The sequence below is a fragment of the Salvia hispanica genome, chromosome 5, assembly GCF_029641045.1.
Source record: "Salvia hispanica isolate PSC_SH4W2 chromosome 5, Shi_PSC_v1, whole genome shotgun sequence".
NCBI lineage: Eukaryota > Viridiplantae > Streptophyta > Magnoliopsida > Lamiales > Lamiaceae > Salvia > Salvia hispanica.
This window is the reverse complement of record NC_142696.1, coordinates 30,308,933-30,330,202: the sequence shown is the minus strand read 5'-3', so window position 1 is coordinate 30,330,202 and position 21,270 is coordinate 30,308,933. Positions and strand designations below refer to the sequence as shown.

At 36.9% G+C, this 21,270-nt stretch overlaps 3 protein-coding genes and 1 long non-coding RNA gene across 7 annotated transcripts; 2 read left to right on the top strand and 2 right to left on the bottom strand.

Annotated features, from left to right (window-relative positions):
* Positions 1 to 2,292: 2,292 nt before the first annotated feature.
* LOC125187294 (uncharacterized) lies at positions 2,293 to 3,907 on the bottom strand. The gene is made up of 2 exons (XR_007170592.2): positions 3,662 to 3,907; positions 2,293 to 3,041 (listed from the first exon to the last, which is right to left on the bottom strand). It is a non-coding gene; the product is annotated as an uncharacterized LOC125187294 (long non-coding RNA).
* Positions 3,908 to 4,012: 105 nt separating this feature from the next.
* LIGB (catalytic LigB subunit of aromatic ring-opening dioxygenase family) lies at positions 4,013 to 5,983 on the top strand. Its single transcript, XM_048083257.2, has 3 exons — positions 4,013 to 4,459; positions 5,069 to 5,439; positions 5,534 to 5,983. Exons 1-3 carry the CDS (start codon positions 4,217 to 4,219, stop codon positions 5,724 to 5,726), a joined length of 807 nt encoding a protein of 268 aa, XP_047939214.1. The 5' UTR covers positions 4,013 to 4,216; the 3' UTR covers positions 5,727 to 5,983.
* Positions 5,984 to 6,947: 964 nt separating this feature from the next.
* LOC125186442 (lysine-specific demethylase JMJ13-like) lies at positions 6,948 to 13,050 on the bottom strand. 3 transcript variants are annotated; one of them, XM_048082809.2, is made up of 12 exons: positions 12,642 to 13,050; positions 11,658 to 12,032; positions 11,182 to 11,338; positions 10,879 to 11,098; positions 10,317 to 10,370; positions 10,158 to 10,237; positions 9,959 to 10,080; positions 9,803 to 9,868; positions 9,279 to 9,674; positions 8,834 to 9,192; positions 8,388 to 8,651; positions 6,948 to 7,838 (listed from the first exon to the last, which is right to left on the bottom strand). In XM_048082809.2, exons 2-12 carry the CDS (start codon positions 11,962 to 11,964, stop codon positions 7,491 to 7,493), a joined length of 2,373 nt encoding a protein of 790 aa, XP_047938766.1. In that variant the 5' UTR covers positions 11,965 to 12,032; positions 12,642 to 13,050; the 3' UTR covers positions 6,948 to 7,490. The 3 variants fall into 3 exon arrangements, with proteins under 3 accessions (XP_047938766.1, XP_047938765.1, XP_088915745.1); XM_048082808.2 differs by having other exon boundaries at positions 9,803 to 10,080; XM_089059619.1 differs by lacking the exons at positions 11,658 to 12,032; positions 12,642 to 13,050 and having other exon boundaries at positions 9,803 to 10,080; positions 10,879 to 11,111; positions 11,182 to 11,286.
* A 1,609-nt stretch (positions 13,051 to 14,659) lies between these two features.
* Positions 14,660 to 20,820, top strand: LOC125188622 (inactive poly [ADP-ribose] polymerase RCD1-like). 2 transcript variants are annotated; one of them, XM_048085574.2, is made up of 7 exons: positions 14,660 to 14,815; positions 15,312 to 16,525; positions 16,922 to 17,163; positions 17,679 to 17,752; positions 20,196 to 20,330; positions 20,410 to 20,505; positions 20,586 to 20,820. In XM_048085574.2, exons 2-7 carry the CDS (start codon positions 15,438 to 15,440, stop codon positions 20,622 to 20,624), a joined length of 1,674 nt encoding a protein of 557 aa, XP_047941531.1. In that variant the 5' UTR covers positions 14,660 to 14,815; positions 15,312 to 15,437; the 3' UTR covers positions 20,625 to 20,820. The 2 variants fall into 2 exon arrangements, with proteins under 2 accessions (XP_047941531.1, XP_047941532.1); XM_048085575.2 differs by lacking the exon at positions 14,660 to 14,815 and adding an exon at positions 14,822 to 14,975.
* The last annotated feature ends 450 nt before the right edge of the window (positions 20,821 to 21,270 follow it).

The following is a 21,270-nucleotide window of genomic DNA, read 5'->3' as shown; positions in this document are numbered from 1 at the left end:
GATAAATCAAAAGTAAAGCAATTAATTTAAATTTTAAAGCTTGTTTTCATGTCTTTATTTTTTCATTAGTCGTAATCAATTCTTTATAAAAATTAGAAATAATATCTTAAATTAATCTTGTTAAAACAAAATATAGGAATTCTGATTTGCTAATTTTAAATTTTGTCTTGATTGGCTTTGGCGGTGATAAGTCAATGGTGGCAAATGTTGGGACGACGGATAAATGGTTCGAGGTGAAACTTGAAAGTGGGTAGTGTGGAGCCGAGTGTAAAACTACAGAATGAACATTGAAAAAGAATAGTGAATTGCATCTCATGAAATTCAAAAATACAAGAATAACCCTAAAAGTTACTCCTTCCGTCCATAAAAAATAGTCTCATTTGTGGACAACACGAGTTTTAATGAAAAAATTGGTAAAGTAAGAGAGATGGGGAAAAAAGTGGGTAAAGTAAGAGAAAAGAGAAAAAATGGGTAAAGTATGAGAGAGAAACTTTCCATTTTAAAAAACAAAACTATTTTTTGTGAACATCTCAATATGGCAAAATAAGACTTTTTTTTGGACGGAGGAAACAATATGTTTTAATTAAAAACTGCAACCCATCGAACCGCCCCGCAACCCGTTCGGGCCAACCCATTTAACCTGCCAACCCTAATGAGCTAACCTGTTTAGCCCATTTTGTATATGGGTTGCGAAGTTACAGTCCTAATCGGCTAATTTTTCTGGCTATTCGGGGCGATCCTCAGGTTTCGGGTTATATTGACATCTCTACTCCTATTTACTAATAACTATGATTTGAAAGACGAGCTACAACATTTTATGGGTGGTTACTAATTACTCGACCGTCCCATTAATTATAGCGTGACAATCAAAAAGGAAAATCAATCACCTGCGATGGGACAAAGAGACAAAAAGAGTACTACTCCCTCCGTCCCAACTAAGTTGAATCAAAACTTTTAAGCACGGAGATTAAGAAATTGTGTTGAAAAGTATGAGATAAGAAAAGATAAAGAGAGTGTAAAGTATGTGATGGAATAAAGTAAGAGTGATTAGATGTTTTGTTTTTAGTCAAAAAAGGAAATAACTCGACTTGTTGGGACATCCCGAAATGGAATACAACTCAACTTAGTTGGGATGGAGAGAGTACTACTTAACTGAGAAATCAATGTCAAAGTGTATAGCTTTACAATTTCCTTCTATTATAGGACTCCCTCCGTCCCTAAAAATAGAAATTATTTCCTTTTTAGCTCGTTTTCTAAAAATATAAACTGTCTATTTTAGGAATTTTATTTCTCTCTAATAAAATGAGACTTATTTTTTACTGACACACTTTTCTTTCTATCCCTCTGCAAAATCAAAACTTGAGTAGTTTCCAAGTCATACATGCATTATATTTTAAATTCCAAAATTAAAAATAAAAATAACTGAAAATTTAAAATAACTAGTGCTAACTTTTTTTAAAAAAAAATCTAGTATTTCTTATTTTTCTTTTATAAAGACCTTCATTTGTGTTCATTTACTCTACACATCTTCATCAAATTCTCTTTTCTTTTCTCCACATTTTCTCCAAATTTTAAATGGATCCAAAATATTCATTAAAATAGTTGCATCTTTTCATTTATGTCTATCCGCGGACCAAAATTAGTCTCATACTAAAAATGAGCTTAGTATTTTATTATTTACTTTTATACCGAATAACTTAAATCTCAGTTAGGTGAGAAATTATCGTTCAGATTTTAGCTATATAAGACCATCTCCAACCATTTACATTAAATTTAAACTCATTTTTAAGTATATGTCAAATCAAAAAATAATTTTACTCCAACCATTTATACCAAATTTAAGATTTGTCTCACAAAATTTTTGCACTAACACTAAATATGGATTTGAGTTTGGTGTATAATTGGAGAAGATTTCTATACCAAAACTTATTTTTGGTGTACGGTTAACTTGAATTTTTTAAAATTTTCTAAGGCTCCGTTTGGGACACGGAATTGGAATTGAATTGGAATTCGAATTCTATGGAATTGAATTGGAAAGAATTGAATTATAATTCAATTCCAAATCCTTTGTTTGGTATAGTTATAGAATTGACACGGAATTGTATTATAATTCCAAATCCTTTGTTTGGTAACTCAAAACAAAGGAATTGGAATTGAACTAGAATTCAATTTAAAATTCAATTTTTTTAAAATAAACTTTTTAGAATAGTTACTTTTTAATAAATAACATATTTTTACTTTTTTTTTTTCATATTCTAAAATTCAAAAGTTTTTATTATATAAGTAAAAAAATAACTAAGCAATGATAATTAATTTCTATTATCAACAATGAAAATCATGTCAATATTGCATCTCTAAACAGTCTAAACAGAAATCACATGTAGAAATAACAACAGCAGTACTAGCAAAGCAATTCAAGAAATGGAGTTTCTCCATCTTCTAGTAGTTGGCAGCCGGGATCCTTTGTCATTGCCGTCTGCCATCTTCGTAAGCTTGTTGAATTTTGTCCATCTGGATGTTCATGCCGACGTCTGCTTGGGCTTGGCCAGCTTGTTGAAGTCACGTTGCAATGTCTCCATGTCGTTCTGAAGCTCCAAATACTTGGTCTTGACAGTCTCCAGCTTGAACTTGAGAGTGTTGATGTCCTTCTTTGCCGTTGTCTATCCTTCTTGAAATGATTGAGGAGTTCCCTTCAAAAATGTCTTCCGGTTTGGCACCATGGGCTGGTACAGTGACTCCCCACCCTCTTTCATGGAAACCGGATTGCTTATCTTAAACTGCTCAGAGAAGAGGACCTGCACCACCACTCTCAGAGAGAGACCCTCACTCTGTGCAGTGTGCGCATACACTCATCAACGAACAACTTCTGGCACTCCATCACGCAGCACGGCCTCTTCCTCTCGTGCTCTATCAGCACAAACCAACTTCCATTATTCCATAACTTACTCCTCCTAACATGATTACTACCAAGAACCTCTTCAAGATGATCCACCAGTGGCACTAGTTCTTTGCTGCACGCCGCAAGCTATCATTCAGCAAAACTATAGAAACACATTTATAAGAAAACAACATTATCATTCATTGAAAACCAAATTATACAAGTACTACTATATACAACAAACAAATAGTACCATTGGGATGCTTAAAAATTGACCAGAAATGAGGATCAGATTAGAATACCATATAAGATCAGAATCGATAAACCCAATCTCTGAGAAAGATCCAACACAAATCACAGACAAAAAAAAAAACAGTGTACTGACAACATCTAACTTCGAAATTGAAGTTCCGTAGACCGGATGAATTTACGAAAACTTTAAGATCACAAACGAACAAAAATTAACCAAAATGAAGTGCGGATGGACGATAGTAAGCACTAACCACAACAATGGCAGCAGAAAAAGGAAGGAAAAGCACTTAATAAACGCACAAATTCAAGATAGACAACCAATGCACGAAAAAAATCTAGGGAAACAAGGGTTGGCATTTAGCAACAATTAATCTTAATCGAAGCAAGAATCGGAAGATGAGTAAGTAAAATTAATTCGTAACAACAAAATTTCAAGTAAACTCAAACAAAAAATTAAGAACTTCACTGTGGCTTTCCATCACATACGAAACAAAACTAATCAAATTGATGATAAGGAATTTGATTCTTCACCTGATTATCCATCAATCGATCACACAGATGAAGCGGCTAGGGCACGGCACGGCGCAATTGCAGAGAGGAAGAGCTAGGGCACGCGAAGAGCCGGAGAGAGGAAAAGGACGCGAGGAGAGAGAAACGAAAAAGTGCTGCATATTTCAATTTTTATATGACCCGTTTCTATTTTGACCCGGTTTAGGGTCCGCGTTTTTTTTAATTCCAACCCGTTTTTACATGGAATTTATGGAATTGGAATTAGAATTCTTTTATGATTTCATGGAATTAGAATTGTGGAATTGAAAGATTTGGAATTGCAATTCAATTCCAAATTTAAACATTTTTGTGGTGCCAAACATTGGATTTGGAATTGAAGGCTCCAATTCCAATTCCACACATCCAATTCCATGTTCCCAAACACACCCTAAGTAAAGTAATGTTGTTTTACAATATTTGTACACTTTTCATAGCTAGGTGGTTGGAGTTGTACTGTTGAAGAGAAGTGAGTATAAATATTGAAATGGCCATGATTGGACGCAACAAACAATCACATTATTGGTTACAGAACTGTTGATGGCGGCGTCGTTAAGCGAAACATTTTTCATCTCCCACGGATCGCCGATGCTGTCTGTGGACGACGCTATTCCCGCGCGCCACTTCCTCAAATCATTTGGTCGCACATCGTTGACCGACAAGCCCGCTTCCATTCTCATGGTTTCAGCCCACTGGGAAACCCCCCAACCCGCCGTCAACGCCATCTCCGGCCCTTCCGATACCATCCACGACTTCTACAACTTCCCCAAGCCCTTGTACCAGGTTACCTACCTCCGATTTATTTGAATTAAAAATTTCTACTACATTTTTGTTTAATTCTTCATTCAATTGATATCGCTGCAATCCCTGATCTTCATTGAATTGATATAGAGTTGATTTGATGGATCAGATATTGTTATTCATGATAGTGATCCGGTTTGAGATCATCGAATTTATCATCTCTAGGGGATTAAATCCTGAGTTATTGCCAAGTAAAAAACCTGTTGTGACATAATAGAGTATCTGAGTGATCGAAACAAACAGAAACACAGTGGCTCATCAACGTTATGTTGGCGTCTATAGTATTTTGTGCCCTACTTCTATATGAATAGACACACAAGAACGGGCTACGCCCAATGTGACAATTAGGGCCCAATACCATTGGGCCGTCCGTTTGGCTAGCGGCAGACGATGTAGATTCAAGGCATATTAACAAAACCAATGAGATTATGGAAGTAAATATTCTTGCATTTATTGCTACTGCACTATTCGTTCAAGTTCGTACCGCCTTTCTACTTATCATTTACGTAAAAACAGTCAGTCAAAATGATTAATTCAATTGAATTTTCAAGGGAATTTGTTCAGTGTGTTTAAATATGGAGTAATTGACAGCTGAAGTATCCAGCGCCGGGAGCACCGGAGCTGGCGGATAAGGTGAAGAAATTGCTGGAGGCGGGTGGATTCGAGCATGTGGTCGAGGATAAGGAGCGCGGGCTGGACCATGGGGCATGGGTTCCACTTATGCTCATGTATCCAGATGCTCATATTCCTGTGTGTCAGCTTTCTGTCCAAACACATATGGATGCAACTCATCATTTTAACTTGGGGAGGGCTTTGGCCCCCCTAAAGAAAGAGGGAGTCCTCATAGTTGGTTCTGGTTCCGCCACACATAATTTGAGGACTTTGATTGACCCCAGTGATTCTGTTGCTTCATGGGCTGCTGAGTTTAACAATTGGCTTAGAGACTCCCTCCTCGCCGGAAGGTATGCATGGATTGATCATCAATTATTTTCTTGTTTCTACCATTTGAGATAATGGGTTTAATGATTGGGTTGCATTTTTCGTTGTTCGTGGCAGATATGAAGATGTGAACCAGTATCTGGAGAAGGCTCCATTTGCAAAACAAGCACATCCACGGCCCGAGCATTTGTATCCTTTACATGTAGCTATGGGTGCGGCTGGTGTGAACGCAAAAGCTGAGCTCATCCATGATAGCTGGACCAGTTACACTCTCTCCTATGCCTCCTACAAGTTCTCTGAGTCAACCTAAACAGACAAGCCATCTTCTTCTTTTATGGATGCATTGCAACTGTTTCAATGATTATTTAAGAATTGTTTTCCATTTGCTCTTTGGTATGAAATGGAGCACCCTAGCTAAAATTTAGAGGACTACATATTTCAGTTATAGGTTTGTGTTCAAGTAGTACCATAGATGACGTTTGTGGTGGTGGTTGTTTGTCTTTTCAGTTTTTGTAATTTAAAATGTTAGCTCTTGTCAATATTAGTGGGAATTTGATGTTTGAATAATGTTATTGGTAGCTCTTATTAAGCCATAAAAACTCAAAAAGGCCTAAAATTGCATCCTTTTTACTCACTTGTCTCCTGCTTGGTAGATCTACAAATTGTCTGCAAACCCGGAATAAAAAGTTCGGATCTTCCACAAAATCGTACTGATTTCGGCAAATCCTTTTCTTCGAAATTGTGTGGTATTATTTTTTGCTGAATCTCCGACAAAGTCTGTTTTCTCTTCTTACCGATTTTGCCCTCCAACGACTCGGCGACGCAGACGTTGGTACCCAGAAAGAAGCCAGGAAGGCCCAAATTCGTTGCTCGATAATCACAAATTCCAGCCCCTGCAGGTATTTCAATGTTGTGCAATATGAAATGGCCATTGTTGCAGAAGCTAAAATTTTTAGGGTTGGGAGAGGACAAGGGCCATTGTTGCATCAGAGCGCGTAGGGGGAGGATCTGCAGATTAGGATCATGCACTTGGACGCCTCCACCTTTGATCGGGGCCAATTCAGCCACGTCATCGGGACTCCCTTGATTCCCTCTGGTTCGGTTTGAGCTAGCTCTGGTGCGGCTATTGATGAAGCAATTGGGGTGCTGTTAGGTTGGGGAATGCGAAATCGGAGGGGATTCCGGTGATTAAGGGAAATTGGGGTTTTCCGGATGATGGTTTTTGCAGTTGGAAGGACCCCTAAGGCGATAGAGAAGGGGGGCAAAGAGAGGGAGGGAGAGGCAGAGAAGGGGGGCGAAGAGAGGGAGGGAGAGACAGAGAGGTCACGAGGAAGAAGAGTGGGAGAAGAGAGTCATTTGCCTTCAAAAAGGAAGGACATAAATGGTAACACAATGTTTAGTATGACTTTCCAGTAAATTGACTTTGGCCTACCAAACAATGGTTTAAGCTAAAAAAAGTTTGTACCAAACATCATTAAAGCCAACATTAATAATCTAAAATTGTTGCAATTCACGTTAACTGGGATTCCAGTAAAAGCCAAGATTGCTACCAATCATGCCCGAAGAGTAAAAGAGTAGGTGTCTACAAAAAATAACGTGGTGATAGTGAATCAGTAATCAACCCTTCCTATCAATGGGAAGCAGCAGAACAGGTACTAATGAGTCATTGCCGGAATTTACCCGTTACAACGTCCTCACAAAAATCAATCAACCGTCAAATACCAATACAAGGGAACTAATCTAATATCTACTCACCGCGTGTGCTATTATTCTCCAGCCAAAGACTGGAAAGCACACCCCGGCTCGAGAACCCCCAATGAATTGTTTACCCTGCAAATCTCCCCATTTTGAGGCCTGCACAATTGTTTACCCTGCAAATCGCCCCATTTTGAGGCCTGCACAAAAAATATGATGATGCCTTTACTCTAAACTTGGTTAATTTGTTCGCTGCTCCCCACCGTGGAAACTTGTAAATTTCCCCTGTTGTTAGATTCCAAATCGAGGCAAATGTTGTTAGCAAAGTCAGCTTGTTGAAGTTAATCAGTGGCAGATCATCAGCACTCTGATAAATAATTTAGTTCAACTGCTCCTTGTGCCCGAAAACTGATGGTCCTCTGACTTTAAAGCGCCTAGGCCCTATCTCAATCTGCCGAGGTTCCCTCCTCACTTTCCCCACCTCATTCTCATGCCTTTCATCTCTGTCAAATTCTCCATGCTTACTTACAACTTCGTTTCCCGTTCTCTTAAACTTGATTGAGATAGGAATGGCTCTCGCCTTCAGCGGTTTGTCCCTTGACAGACCAGCTAAGTCTTCTTTTGATTCGGCAGAATTACAATTACTATCAGCAGTAGAACACCACTCATATGATGTTATCTGCTTGCAATGTACTTCTGGTTGGAGCTTCTTGAGACGCTTGAATCCCTGAATACATAAACTAATATTGTAAAAAATAAATGAAATACGAAATGTAATCAGAGATCTCCCATTAAATAGTGCACCAACTGTTTAGTTAGTGTGATCAAGTGTAAAGGTGAAACATGATTTGGTCATTCTCAGATAAATTTGATAAGTCAGGACAACATCACCAGCATCCTCGTTTTATGAAACAAAACCACGTTTGTTTTAGTCAGTAGTGCAAAATACTAACCGTTTTACACCAAAACAATACATTCTAAAGGTGCAACAGAGCTATAAATTGGGTCAGAAAATAACTAAGAGAGCTATTGGTAAATATTTTTATAGAAATGGTTGCAGCTGAATGCTGGAGTGCATTTATCTAGATATTTTTAGTTCCCTCTTTTTCAGCTGATTAAAAGGGAAAAGGCCCTATTTCTCCAAATTTCATGTAGGCTTTTCCTTTGCTATTATAAACATACAAGCAAATAGTAGAATACTATAACAAATAAATGAAACTGACTGTATAAGGATTATAGATGCTCTAAAACAACAAAAATGGCTTAAATTCTCTACCTGTTCTTCAGTATTAACATGGCCAGCGTCACATACAATCTTCAGGTCCACTTTACAAGATCTCCGTTTGACACGGAAAATTTCTGAATCTGAATCATCACTTTCTTCAGTAATGGTACTTCTGGTAGCCAGACAGTGATCAATTGTGCTTTGGGAACCAATATATTCACTACATGAGGCTTTTGAGACTTCCGAGGTATTTCCAACAATGTGTCTGGACAACAGCTGAGACATTTGATTCTTCATGTTGGGCACTTTGTGTTCCTATGATGCCAACAAAAATTCATAGCCATGTAAGTTGACTTCTTGAATACAAAGTCTATATACTTGGTCGTGTGTGTGTATGTGTGTGTGCACGACTATGTGGAACAAACAACTTAAACGAGAATAAATCCGTGTGTGCGTGACTGTGTGGAACAAACAACTTAAACGAGAATGAATCTTACATTGGTGTTACAGTGAGGATTTTCAGTTGACATTAGTGACGATGAACCAAAAGCAGAATCGTAATAACAATATGAAGTTTGAGTCCCAGTTGATCCATTGCCATCACAAAGGGGATGATTTGTAACTTGGGAGGTTTCATGAGAAATTTCGCAGTAAGGTATATAACTATCACTTTCAGCTCCTGAGAATATGCTAGATAGCAAAACAAAGTCCTCACTCTTTCGACAACATTTTTCAACCTCAAGTGACATACTCTCCTCCTGTTCAAACTGCCTCGCCACAGCTTCCATATCCAAGATATCTTCCCTCACAGACAGTGTTAGAATACCTCCACAATTCAAATCAATCGATCTGATATCTGATGTGAAACCAAAAAAATTTCATCATTATCGTATAACAATCTCGGTGAGGATTAGTTAACAATTAACATGGAGTCTGTCATACCATGGCGAAGGCACAAAGGATGCAAGTAACACCGGCAATTGAGATATGCTACATAGCAATCACGTTTGCATAGACTGCAAAGAATTGTTCCATGGGAAAAAGAAGAGACATCAATGCATTCATTCAATTGCATCACACACCAGCGAGCACGATGCTGAAATCGGATCAAATTTACAAAAGAAACCTTAATGTTTTCCTGACATATCAAATCTTGATATGAATATTCTGGGTCTGAAAGCTCCACACTAGCACGAAGCAGCATTGCTTCTTTGCATAGGAGCTCCTCTTGAGGAAGGAGAGGAGTTCTGTTAAGCAAAGCATAGCGCCGGCTAGCTATTGTTCCCAACGGAAACCAATCACCAACAGCAAAGTTGACAGCTTCACCACAATTGAAACCTAAAGCCCCAAAATCAAAAATACTTCACTAATTAGAAAGATCAGGTGACAACATTATCAAAAGGGTACCAAGTTCCAGAGAAAAACTGTAAACCACAAGTTCTTAGAGGAGAAAATTCAAGACATACCATGACTGAATCCGGCATGATAAGCCCTGGGGAAAGTTATAACATATTCACCAGGCTTCTGCACAGCTTTATAAACAGGAATATCATGTTCTAGCAAAACTTTGGGTGGAAACAATGTCGTCTTGCCTAAAAGGACATCAAAAGCTCCATCCTCACCCTTAGATGACAATATTTCTTGAGTATAAACATGCTCCCTGACAACCTTTTCAAAATCAAGAGCTGCAGGACCAGGAATGCCATACCAAGTTTTTGCTGCCCCACAGTGATGATAATTGATGCTGCATATGCAAAAAAAGGCATCAGCTTAGACCTGAAGGAACCAAAATGGTTGTTAATCAAGTAGGAGAGTGCCTACCTGTATAAGTAATGATCTTCCACGTGCCATGCAAACAAGCTAAAAAGCATTCCAATGTAAAGCATCGGTTCAGTGACTCCCTTGGATAGACCAAATATAAATTTAGAACATTCCTTAACTCATATAACATAAAGTGCCAATAAAAGGGATTCAATTTACCGGAACAGAAGTTTCTAGAAGACGCAGTATGGATTTTGGCAACCGCGAGAGTTTCTGAAATCAAATTATACAAGAGTTACTTATATGTCCGCATAAATATCCTGAACAAGCTTAAGAAAAGCTAGATATCACAGAAAGGAGGAAGTGGTGAAAGAGAATGGTTATGCAGTTCTGTAAGAAAATGAAGAATGGTAATTCATGGAGAACATTTTTCTGACACTAGAATGAGCTTTGAAAGGAATGGATATGGAATAAACTCAAGCTCACAAATATCATGACCTGTACATGGGTAACTAGCAGTAAAAAAGAAGGCATATAATTATCTCAAATATGAAAAACTTCCAATAAGGGAAAAGTGGCAAGGTATTAGAAGAAAGCCATAAAGATCATAAATCAGGGTTTCATGGACTACAAAATCATGCGACTCAGAATATGTAAGTCCCTCAGAAGTACATGTTTCTTGGTTCCATTTGCTTGGTAGAATGAGATTCCAAGACCAAAGGTAATTAGAGTATCAGATAAAAACATAATTAAGGGAATTTTTGTTTGGTGGAGTCAAGACCTTCAAGTTCCATCTGCTTTTTCCAAGCGGATCACTGGGAGAAGATGAAAATGCACTACCATCTACATCACATGCATATTCAACACTTTCGGTCTTTCCACAAGCTATTTCATGCCAAAATTCTTTTTCCATGAATGAGGGAGGAAGGCATCCAGCACTATAATATCTACGAGCAAAAATCTTGTTCGCCATTTTCTCGAAGTCACGAAATGTATAGTTTCTGAAAAAGCACACTCGTATCGAAAGGTTTAAAATAAATAAGTAAGAGTATCATATCTCATATTAAAAAAATCAAGTATTCACCTTCCACTCATGAAAAAAGTGACCTTGTCAACGCTGTCCCATTCAGCCAAGCAAAGAGGCTGCACCCTAGTAGTAAATTTGAAACCAGCTTTCTCTTTCATAAGAACTACACCAGCAGGAACAGAAGCACTCACAGGAGATACAATCTTGCAGATACCTGAAGATGAAGTAAAATTTCAGTAGTAGTTTTCAATCCAAGAATCTATAACACCAAACTATTATAAACAATTATTGACGATAAAGTGAATGGAGGAAGACATGTAACACTAAAACACTGGAGTAGGACAAAATGTATCATCATTTAATAGGTCAAACAATATAAGCCTCCGCTCAGTTATGTGATAACCAAACCTAGAAAACTTGAGTAGAACTCAAGCAGAGAGAAAAGATATGGTAAAACCTATTTATCAAAGAGAAAAGGTATAGTAATTGAACAGAAAATATTTGCATGAACCAAGAATGTGAAATTAGCGTACCATATTTTGAGGCTTCTGGAGCTATCTTTTGCAAATAAACTAAAGGATCCTGGAATTCCTCCACACTTGGAGTGTACACCGGACATTCCAGTATTTTCTGAGTCCATTCAAAGTCAGGTGTATCAAACTTTGCAACTTTGCGCTTATAAAATTCAGCTCTTTCATTTAAATTGCTGCTAATATTTGAGGACATAAAGGAGTTTCTATGCATCCTCACACCACATGGTGCGGGTCTTAAAGCTTCCCCACCACTTCTATGCATGATGTTAGTCAAACAGTAGGAATCATCTTCCCTTTCTATTTTCATCTGATCTAGCCTTTCACACTTCAAAAAATCCAGTTTAGATTCTTTTAACACACAACCCTTCCTTCCACCTGCCAAACAAAGCAATAAAATTAAGATGTATGCATGTACTCATACCTTAGTCTAGATTGAAACAAAAACATCTTTACAAGTACAATCTAATAGGCAGTGCACATAATCAAAATATACCTATTTCCATCAATTTGGTAAGCAAACCACGAAAGGGTAACCTGTTTTCACCATTTCACTTTCTTTTGTTTCCTTTATTGGAAAAACTCAAAAATAATTTTTGGGTATCATATCATGGCTCTATCCTTCTCATCAGGAAAAACTACAAAGTAATGTTTCCTTGCCTTATGTAACACATTATAAGCAGTGTGATATGTGATCAAAATCCCAAATTATAGTACTGATTGAAAACAGAGTGCAAAAACAATAGATGCATCATATACATACATATATCTCTCCCGCATAGGCAACGACGACAAAAAAACAATAAAAAATAATGAATAGATCAATTGGATGACAATTGTGAATATTTCAACAATTAGGAGCATTATCATAAGAATGCTTCAGATCCAAACGATCAAAAGTCAGCCATATAAACTACAGAAATTGAAAACGGAAAATAAAAGAAATGATGAGGCACGATTCAATAGACTACAGTTACAACTACTTACCATCTCATAGCGCAAAACTTCAGTATTAGACTCCGTCTTGTCCACATTTTAGCCGGAAACAGAAAAATCAGAACAAATGTCGACTGAAAATTCCCTAGGCAACGATTCAGGGACAAACGAACAACGAAAACTCGATTATACCTCCCACATTCTCCCTTAACCGAGTCAAACTCAGATCAGAGCGTTTCCACCCACCGAGTTACCCAGCCAGCGAAACAGGCGTTGGCGCCTTGCGAGACGGAGTCGGAATCAAAATACCCGGCGGCACTGTTTCGCCGGCGAGAGGGCAATTTTCCGGCGGGTGTAGAGACAAGCAAGCACAATCGCGTTTTGTAAGTACGGAGAGGGGAACAGTAGATGGAATCTTGACAAAAGTGGGTTTTGGAAACCGTAAAAGAAGAGGAAATTATAATTTAATATAATTTCTCTGTAATTCGTCACAATTGAATTGATTAAACAAGCATTAATTACAATTATTTCTGTAATCTTGTTTATGCTTGAGAAAAGGAGCGAAAAAGAAGTGGTCGTTGTTAGTTGGTGCTGCAGCTGGATTGCCCATTTTGCCCCTTAACGGGGTGGATATTTACTGGTGTATTTAGGGAAAGAGATCTTTTCCGTAGGGGTTAAAATGGAATGACGATATTACTAAGGAGTTTGTTAGGAGGTAGTAATAGTTACGTGGGGTGAGGAACAGGTAATGGGTATAGGGACGCAGTATCCTCGGCCGTTGGATTTTCGTATTAACGGTCACGAAACAATATAATATCAGGAACGGAGAAACGGAAATATGGACTAGAGTTTACGACTTTACACATTTGATACACATTGAATCTTTTCTTGACATCATATCCCACTACATACGTTTTAAATCATATTGTATTTTTCGGTTTTTTCTTTTTCTTAGAATCAAAACAACTTGGTAAACATATTACATATCACAAATATTATAACTTTATGGACGAACAGAAACAGCATATGACTTTCAGTTGGTTACACGTAAGACATAATAATAGTAAAATACAATATAAGATTAGTCACAATAAAATTTGTATAGAACTAAAATAGTCATGAGATGAGAGTAAAAGCGACATAGTTAATACTCCCTCCTCTGTATACTTTTCTTTTCATTTGTTTGACAAAAATATATCTCATTTCTGTTTATGGAAATTTCTCTAAACTCATCGCTTATATAAATCAATTTATTTACAACTTATGCCATTTGGTTCATCATTAAACATAGTAATATGGTTCTCATTATTTACTTTAGCTATTACTCTTCATTTTTCTTACTTTATCAATTCTATATCAGTTCTTGTACCATTTCAAATTCACATATTTTTATAGAATAGATAGAGTATTTTATATTAGGACATCCACAATAGTCCACCCCGTAGCATGTTTTATAGCAATTTATAGTTCTCTAAGTTTGAATTCTGTAGTCCTACCAATTCACCTGCATGGCCAGACTATTGCCTGCACTATCTTTTCAACAACTATAGTATTGTACTATTATTATTATTTTTATTTTTATTTTTATTTTCAAATATAATCAAAAAATGAAACATACATAAATTTAAGACCACAATATGAAACTCTTCATTTTATTAAAAAGCCATAAAAGTACAATTGAAAATGCTATAAATAAAACTACAATTTCAATGATTACATGACTAAATTTCTTCGATGGAAAGTGAGTTGGGAAAAGAGATTGGAGGACGTGAAAAATGAATATAAAATATGGTGTATTAATAAAGTGAAAAATAAGAAATAAAATAAAAATTAGAAAAACTCTAAAACGGGCTATAGTCCAGACTCAAATGAGGACTATAAGCTGTACAATGATCGTCTACCCTATACTCGGCTCGGCGGACTAAGTCAAGGGTGTGGGCACTGGGCGCATGCACGTCATCATCTGCCCACCTACAATGACAAACGATGAGACAGATAATGCATAGGTTGGATTATCGTCCAGCCCATTATGGATGCCCTTAGCAGTAATTTCGCAACTTAAAAAAAACCTTTCTTTTAGGAATAGAAAAAAACTTGAAAACCTTAGGTAAAGGAAAAACCGAAAAGTATGAAGCGGCGCCGTTTCAGTCTGGATCCCTTGTTTTGACTTTGAATCGACCCCAATCGTCTACCTACCGACGTTCTCGTCTCTCTCCGGAACGAAGGTTTGCATCTTCTTCTCTTTCGCTCTTCTATTTCGACTTTCCGTCACTTACCGCTTGTTCAATTCCTACTTTTATAAGAAATATTTCATCTTTAAGAGAGTTTGGATGTTTGAATGATGGACGCGTTGGGGGCCGCATGGATGATCAAGTGGCGATATTGGTTCGTTGTTTTTTGTGATATTAGCTGTAGTTGCTGGCTTTGAGAAGTTCTTAAATAATACTACTAACCTAGATCTTAAGAATGATGCTCAGAGATTCTGCTATCATAAACATGAATTGGCTTGTATTTAATAGATTTATGCTTCATCTAGGTTAGATTTTTAATTATGAGTGTAGATTCAGGACTTATGAGAATGAAGTTTACAGAAAAGAACTAAAATCCCCTTTTTTCTGATTTTGACAGCAACATTTTGGTGAATTAATTGATTAATTGGTTGCAATTTGTGTATCGCCTTATTTGTTTGGACATGACCTGAGAAGTGGCTCTGATATGCAGGCTTTCTCCACCTGCTGCGATGGATTTGTTTCTTTGAATCAAAGCTTAAGACTAAGGCATATGCAACTCTTTTCGCTGTACTATTGGCTGTGAATAGGTTGTTAAGCATTGATCAAATTTGGAAAAATGAACACAAAGTTCGAAAAGGTATTGGATAGTGGCAGAAGCGTTGTTGTTGATCTGAAGAGAAAGAGGCCAGAACGATGCATCATCCCTTCAAAAAAGGGAGCTACTCATGTGCCGTTCACTCTGCACTGCCCTCCAGTATCATCAATCAATAAGATCAACAAGCGGAGGAAACTAGATGGATCCGTAAACAAGTATTGCAGTTTTACTTTGCCATCTGGGAAGCGTCTGCTTAATAATTATTCCAACTTTAAGAAAAGTGGGAATTTGCAGCGCTTGATGTATCGTGACAATGATGAGTGGAATGATTTTTCCCTTGACATCATTACACGTGTCAACAGGGATCTTCTTGTTGGCAAGCCTGCAATTGAAGTGGAGTTTAATGGAAACAAGATTCTGCTTGATTTCTTGTATATGATGCAGTTGGACCTGAATACCGGTATGCATCGGCCTATTGCTTGGATTGATGCCTGTGGAAACTGTTTTTTCCCTGAAATATTTAGTGATTATGATGAAACAAATAGTTATGACAATGAATTTTCTGAAGGCAAAGGTGCTATAAACTTGCATTTGGAGATTGCTATAGATGGATTAGATAATGAGTCTAGTGGGGAATCAAATATGATTGTCGAGCAGGTACATGCTCATGAGAGTGCTGCTCCTAGAAATATTGATGATGGAACTGATGATAGTTGCAAAGAGGCATCATATGAGGGTGCCAATGTGAAATTTGAGGACAGTCAGCCAATTGAAGTTCAAGTGGTTAGTCCTGTACCTAGCTCATTGAGAAGTGACACTGTCAAGGAGCTGTTTGTAAAAAGTATTAGCTCAGCTGCTGTGGAGATTGTGGAAATGCATCATTGTACTAGTATTTTGATGAAAAGTCGGTTGGAACTATTTGAGAAACAGGCAGAAATCACAAAAAAGTACCGCGGAGATGCAAATGTTCAGTATGCGTGGCTTCCTTGTTTGAAAGAATCTGTTTCAAGCATACTAAAGTATGGGCTAGGGCATTACAAGCCCTTGAAGATGAAACCCTTCAATGGTATGGGGATACATCTGATCCCTGCAAATGGGACACAGATCAGGTTGGTTTAACTGCTATCTTATATGCATATAATAAAAAATTGTGTGCATGATATAAATATATAAAGAAATGACTCCTTATGTATTAATGTGTCATCCTACTTATATTTCTGATGTTTCATTTGATTTTATTTTGTTCTTCAAAAAACCTGTGCTTTGGAAATTTCTGTTCATGCTGATGATCTAGATTGTCATGTGAGTTCTATTCTGGTTAACATTCTTTATGTCTTATACCACAGATCTGCAATCAGTATTATATAGTTAGGCAGTTCATTGTTTAGGATGAGAATCACCATTAGATTCTGACTGCAAAGAAGTTTATGTAGAATTACATTCTTGTACTATATTTTGGTCTGGACTATTTTTCCGCATGGTTCTATATCCTCTGTTTTTTTCAGTATTGGTTGTTTAGACGTTGATGAAAATGATACACGGCATATGGTATTCTGTCGTGTTATAATGGGAAATATGGAGCTTGTTAGTGGTGGATCAACTCAATTCCATCCCAGTAGTGAGGAATTTGATAGTGGTGTTGACAAACTTCCAAATCCAAATCGTTATGTCGTATGGAACATGAATGTGACTTCTCACATCTACCCTGAATGTGCGATTAGTTTCAAGATGACTTCTGATGTTGAAGGTAATGGTTTAGCCCTTCCTTCAAGTTTCTCATTTGGTTTCATCTTCAAACTTATTTATATTTAGTTAGTTATAGTGTTTCATATCCTAGCATCTTACATGCGGCTGTGTTATTTACTTATTTTCATGCTGTCGTGTACTTTCTGAATACGCCAATACGGTCATGCGGTTCTTCTCAGTGATTTATTACAAGTTGGCTATTTATTAGTAATTTATGCTCTTTCGTTACTAGAGATATAATCTATATTTCTTGGGCTAGGTTTTGGATATACTCAATGAAACCCAAGTATTGGTTACACTCTACTTAGCTTGAACCTTTCAACTACCTGAACATCAATTATTAAGAATGCGAGGGGCTTGTGTATTATAATAAGCTATTTATAAAGAATTTTTTCTCATGTCTAGACTCACTATTCCGTTAAAAGGAAAATGTGTCACTATTTAATTAGCTGTTGAGCTTTTCATTTTGCTCTAAACTTTCAGTGCTTGAGTGCATTTGTTCAATTTCTTCTACAGAACCTGTTTTTGGGAAAGAAAGCATGGTTAATCTTCCTGTCTTCAATACTTGTTTCAAAGGACCTCAAAACCAGGTATGCGTTACCAGTTTGTTGTTCCTGTAGATGTGTGTTCAAGATCATTCGTTTATTCTCTATTTCTCTCTGCCTCTCCCTTCCTTTTATTTATTCATGTGGTGCATTTTAGGTTGTCTTTTTCCTTTTTTCTTACACCTTTACTTATACTTTTTTCCCCCTCGTGACTGGTACTAATGAGATTCATGCATGGAATAGTACTTTCTCTTTGTTCCAAAAACATTGAAGGTATACAAGTATTTTAAATACAACAAGGAATTTAATAATAATGTGTATTATTTCTAATCATGTGGTTACAATCATTATTTGTCTCATGTGTAAGTCCGTATGAAATACTGGAATTCTATGTTGTTGCTGCACATTATGTGGGCTGTTTTTAAAAAAATATTCATAGTTGATGACTGTTTGGATTGTAAGTAGAATCCATTTTCAATCATTCAAGTGCCATGGGAAACTTCAGCTATAAGATATGATCCTAATAATAATTTTCTTTTGGTACAATAAACTCTTTACCTATTAAATGAGATTTTGGTGTGCCTATCTTAATCACATTTTAATTTTGATAAAGTACCCAAGCAAATTACTAGTTGTAGAAGAGAAGAGAAAACCCAGAAAAGGGTGTAGAGACTCTAGATATAAATGGAATTGGAAAACAGCATCGGGAAGAAAAGGGTGTAGAGACTGTAGATATAAATGGAATTGGAAAACAGCATCGGGAAGAACTCTTGTCAGGAACTTTGCGCCAGTCCTGCAAATCTGTCGAAACAACAATTGAAGGGGATTCCATCCCTAATTCTTTACTTCATCCGTATTTGTAGTTTGTACTAAAGGGTTTACAAGTGGATAAAACTAGCTTGAAAGTAAAATATAAGATAGTACTATCGTGTAATCATAAATAGAAATAAAATAAACCAATCCAGAATCCACATGTAGCCTAATCAACTGAACACTACAACTCCAATTGACTAGATACAGAATTAAGGTGATGCAACGTCAACAACTTGATTGCTACTGATGCCCTTTCCATGGGTGCGAGTAAACAAGAGCTCCAATTGTGTGGTTGTCATGAAAACTCTTGTTAAGGACTACTGGAATTAGCAGAAGGTCGGAACAGTTGGTAGAGTTAAATAACAGTGGTAGAGAGAACAAAAACCAGAAAAATGGTAGGAATAATATTTCCATTTGTGTAATTCGAAAACAGTACCAGAATAGTTCCTTTCATCAACAAAGCTAATAAGCTGAAACAAGTCAACTATCCGTAAGTGTTGATATATCCCAACTCCTATGATGCATGTGTGAGCCCTCCGGCGTTAAAGATGGAGACTTGCCGTAGGAGTTTATCTTTTAGTTGTTTTCTAGTTTTGAGTTTGATTTCAATTATTTTGTTTGTGTCAGGGATTGAATTTATTTGCAGCCATTTCGTATTAAGATTAGAAGTTGAGTTTGGATATAACTTTATTTCCTAAGGCCTTATTGTTTATTTTTCATTTTCAATTAGTATTAGGATTTTTTGTTGCTTAAATAAAGGCCTTATTGTTTGTTTGTTTTAGCCTTTTGAGAATTTAATAAACAAGATTTAGAAACTTGATTCTCTATCGGTTGGTTTCGTTTCCCTCACATGTTCGGCCATTCTCGAGAGCGATTTGACATCATCCTTACTTCAGCTTTACTTGGATAAAAATATCTCTCAAGTGCTAAATACTCTAACATGACATAAATACAATTTATAGGTGACTGGTGACATCAGAAAAATTTAGATAAAATTGATTAAATACCTTCCTCCTGTAGCCACATCAATTGGTAGACAAATTCTCTCAAATTAGTGACTCCATAAAGACGATCCCTTGTTACCTTTTCAGTTCTTCATAATAAAATTTATCAAGAGCCTCTCCTATTTTCTAATGAACATAAGATAATGCGGAGTGACTCTAGAATCGTGTTAGAGGAATTGCTTATTGTCTGGATTATATAATATGTTGGGATGTGGCTTTATTGCTGATAGCTGCTATGTCTCAGTGAGGATGTTTGGTTATACAACGCCAGAAGGTGCATGAGTGTTGGTGAACTGTTGAATGTGCTTTGCTGGGTAGACTCAGGTTCCCAACCTGCAATCCACAGCAGTTGGGAGCGAAATGAGATGTTCTTGTGACGCTAAAAACTTTTACCTTAAAGAATCAATAGGATGCAGTCACACAGATCCTCTATTTTCTTCCGAAAGCACGTCATTTCATCTGTTTTAACTTTAGGTTACAGCACCTTAGTTAAGCACTCCATATTTCCACTACTTATTTGCTTTTCTCAGTTTCATGCACTTCCATTTCAATGATACGCTCCCGAGTCTAATTTTTTTGTCAGAGCAACTGTGTTATTAGGCAAGCTATAATTTAACATGGAATGATTTTGGGTGGTCAGTTTCAATAATCATAAAATGTCTTGCTACCAGATGGCAGGAATAAAATTTCAAGCTAGGACCCCTAAGAGTCCTTGGATGCCATTTCCTATGCTTTTAGCTGCCATTTCAAGCAAAATCCCTTCTCAGCACATGGACCTTGTGAAGACCAACTATTTGTTGTTCAGAGTATGCTGGTTGACTCATCAAAATATTATCTAACTGCAATAGTTTTCTGCTATACTAATAGTATTTTGCTGGTTGACAGAATAAAAGTATTAGTCGGGATACGTTTGTGAAGAAATTGAGGACGATTGTTGGTGATAATTTACTGAAGTCAGCAATAACAAGTCTTCAGTGCAAGGTATGGCCCTATTTAGTTGGTATACTCTCTGAATGAATGTCACGGCCAAACAATGAGATGCTATCTTTGGCTTTCTGCAGGTGTCATCGAACTCCAGCGTTGAAACGGTTTGCAGCTAAGCATGAGTGATCAAAAGTTGAATTATCTAATGTCTAAGTGAGTTTGAAGTTTCTGCTAGTATTATTTTGCTATGTTTGTCTCTCTCCAATTACACTTGTTTGTGAGTAAATTGGTTGGAAAAAAACTTACATATGTTTGTTTTGACAGATTTTTTTGATATTTTTCACATATTATAGACGCTCTAAATATAGTTAATTTTGTCTGGTCAACAATGTTGGAAAAAATTGTTTGGTCTTACGGACTTGAGGCGAAAACTGAATAAAGCTTCCCAAAATGAGTTTTTTTTTTTTGGCAAAATCAGTGAAAACGGACTGTGGGTTTAAACCTGCATTTGGCGTATGCAGCTTAGGTAACAATCAACGCAGTTGGTCCGGTTTAAAACCTGCATTCGATAAATGCGGTTTTGTTGAAACTCATCAGAATGTATTCCTTTTTCGCTATCCTGCATGACCACACCACAAGCACATGCGAAAGTCTGAGAAGATTTTTTTTGGCTTGAGGCAACTCTTGTTTGGGTATGAAAATATTTTCCAAAGTGGCAAATAGGTATTTTGTTTACGTTGTACTCCCTCTGTCCATAAAGTGTTGTCCAAGTTTGATTTGACACGGATTTTAAGAAATGTGGGGAAAAGTGAGTGAAAAAAG

What these genes read in the sequence shown, in the direction of transcription:
- LIGB (XM_048083257.2), top strand. Translation starts at nt 4,217, where the DNA reads ATGGCGGCGTCGTTAAGCGAAACATTTTTCATCTCCCACGGATCGCCG. An exon ending in TCCCCAAGCCCTTGTACCAG is followed by an intron (nt 4,460 to 5,068) that starts GTTACCTACCTC and finishes AGTAATTGACAG; the next exon opens with CTGAAGTATCCAGCGCCGGG. An exon ending in GACTCCCTCCTCGCCGGAAG is followed by an intron (nt 5,440 to 5,533) that starts GTATGCATGGAT and finishes TGTTCGTGGCAG; the next exon opens with ATATGAAGATGTGAACCAGT.
- LOC125188622 (XM_048085574.2), top strand. Translation starts at nt 15,438, where the DNA reads ATGAACACAAAGTTCGAAAAGGTATTGGATAGTGGCAGAAGCGTTGTT. An exon ending in GATGACTTCTGATGTTGAAG is followed by an intron (nt 17,164 to 17,678) that starts GTAATGGTTTAG and finishes TTTCTTCTACAG; the next exon opens with AACCTGTTTTTGGGAAAGAA. An exon ending in TAACAAGTCTTCAGTGCAAG is followed by an intron (nt 20,506 to 20,585) that starts GTATGGCCCTAT and finishes GGCTTTCTGCAG; the next exon opens with GTGTCATCGAACTCCAGCGT.
- LOC125186442 (XM_048082808.2), bottom strand. Translation starts at nt 11,964, where the DNA reads ATGAAAATAGAAAGGGAAGATGATTCCTACTGTTTGACTAACATCATG. An exon ending in ACTTTTTTCATGAGTGGAAG is followed by an intron (nt 11,099 to 11,181) that starts GTGAATACTTGA and finishes GTGCTTTTTCAG; the next exon opens with AAACTATACATTTCGTGACT. An exon ending in TCATGCCGGATTCAGTCATG is followed by an intron (nt 9,675 to 9,802) that starts GTATGTCTTGAA and finishes TTGGGGCTTTAG; the next exon opens with GTTTCAATTGTGGTGAAGCT.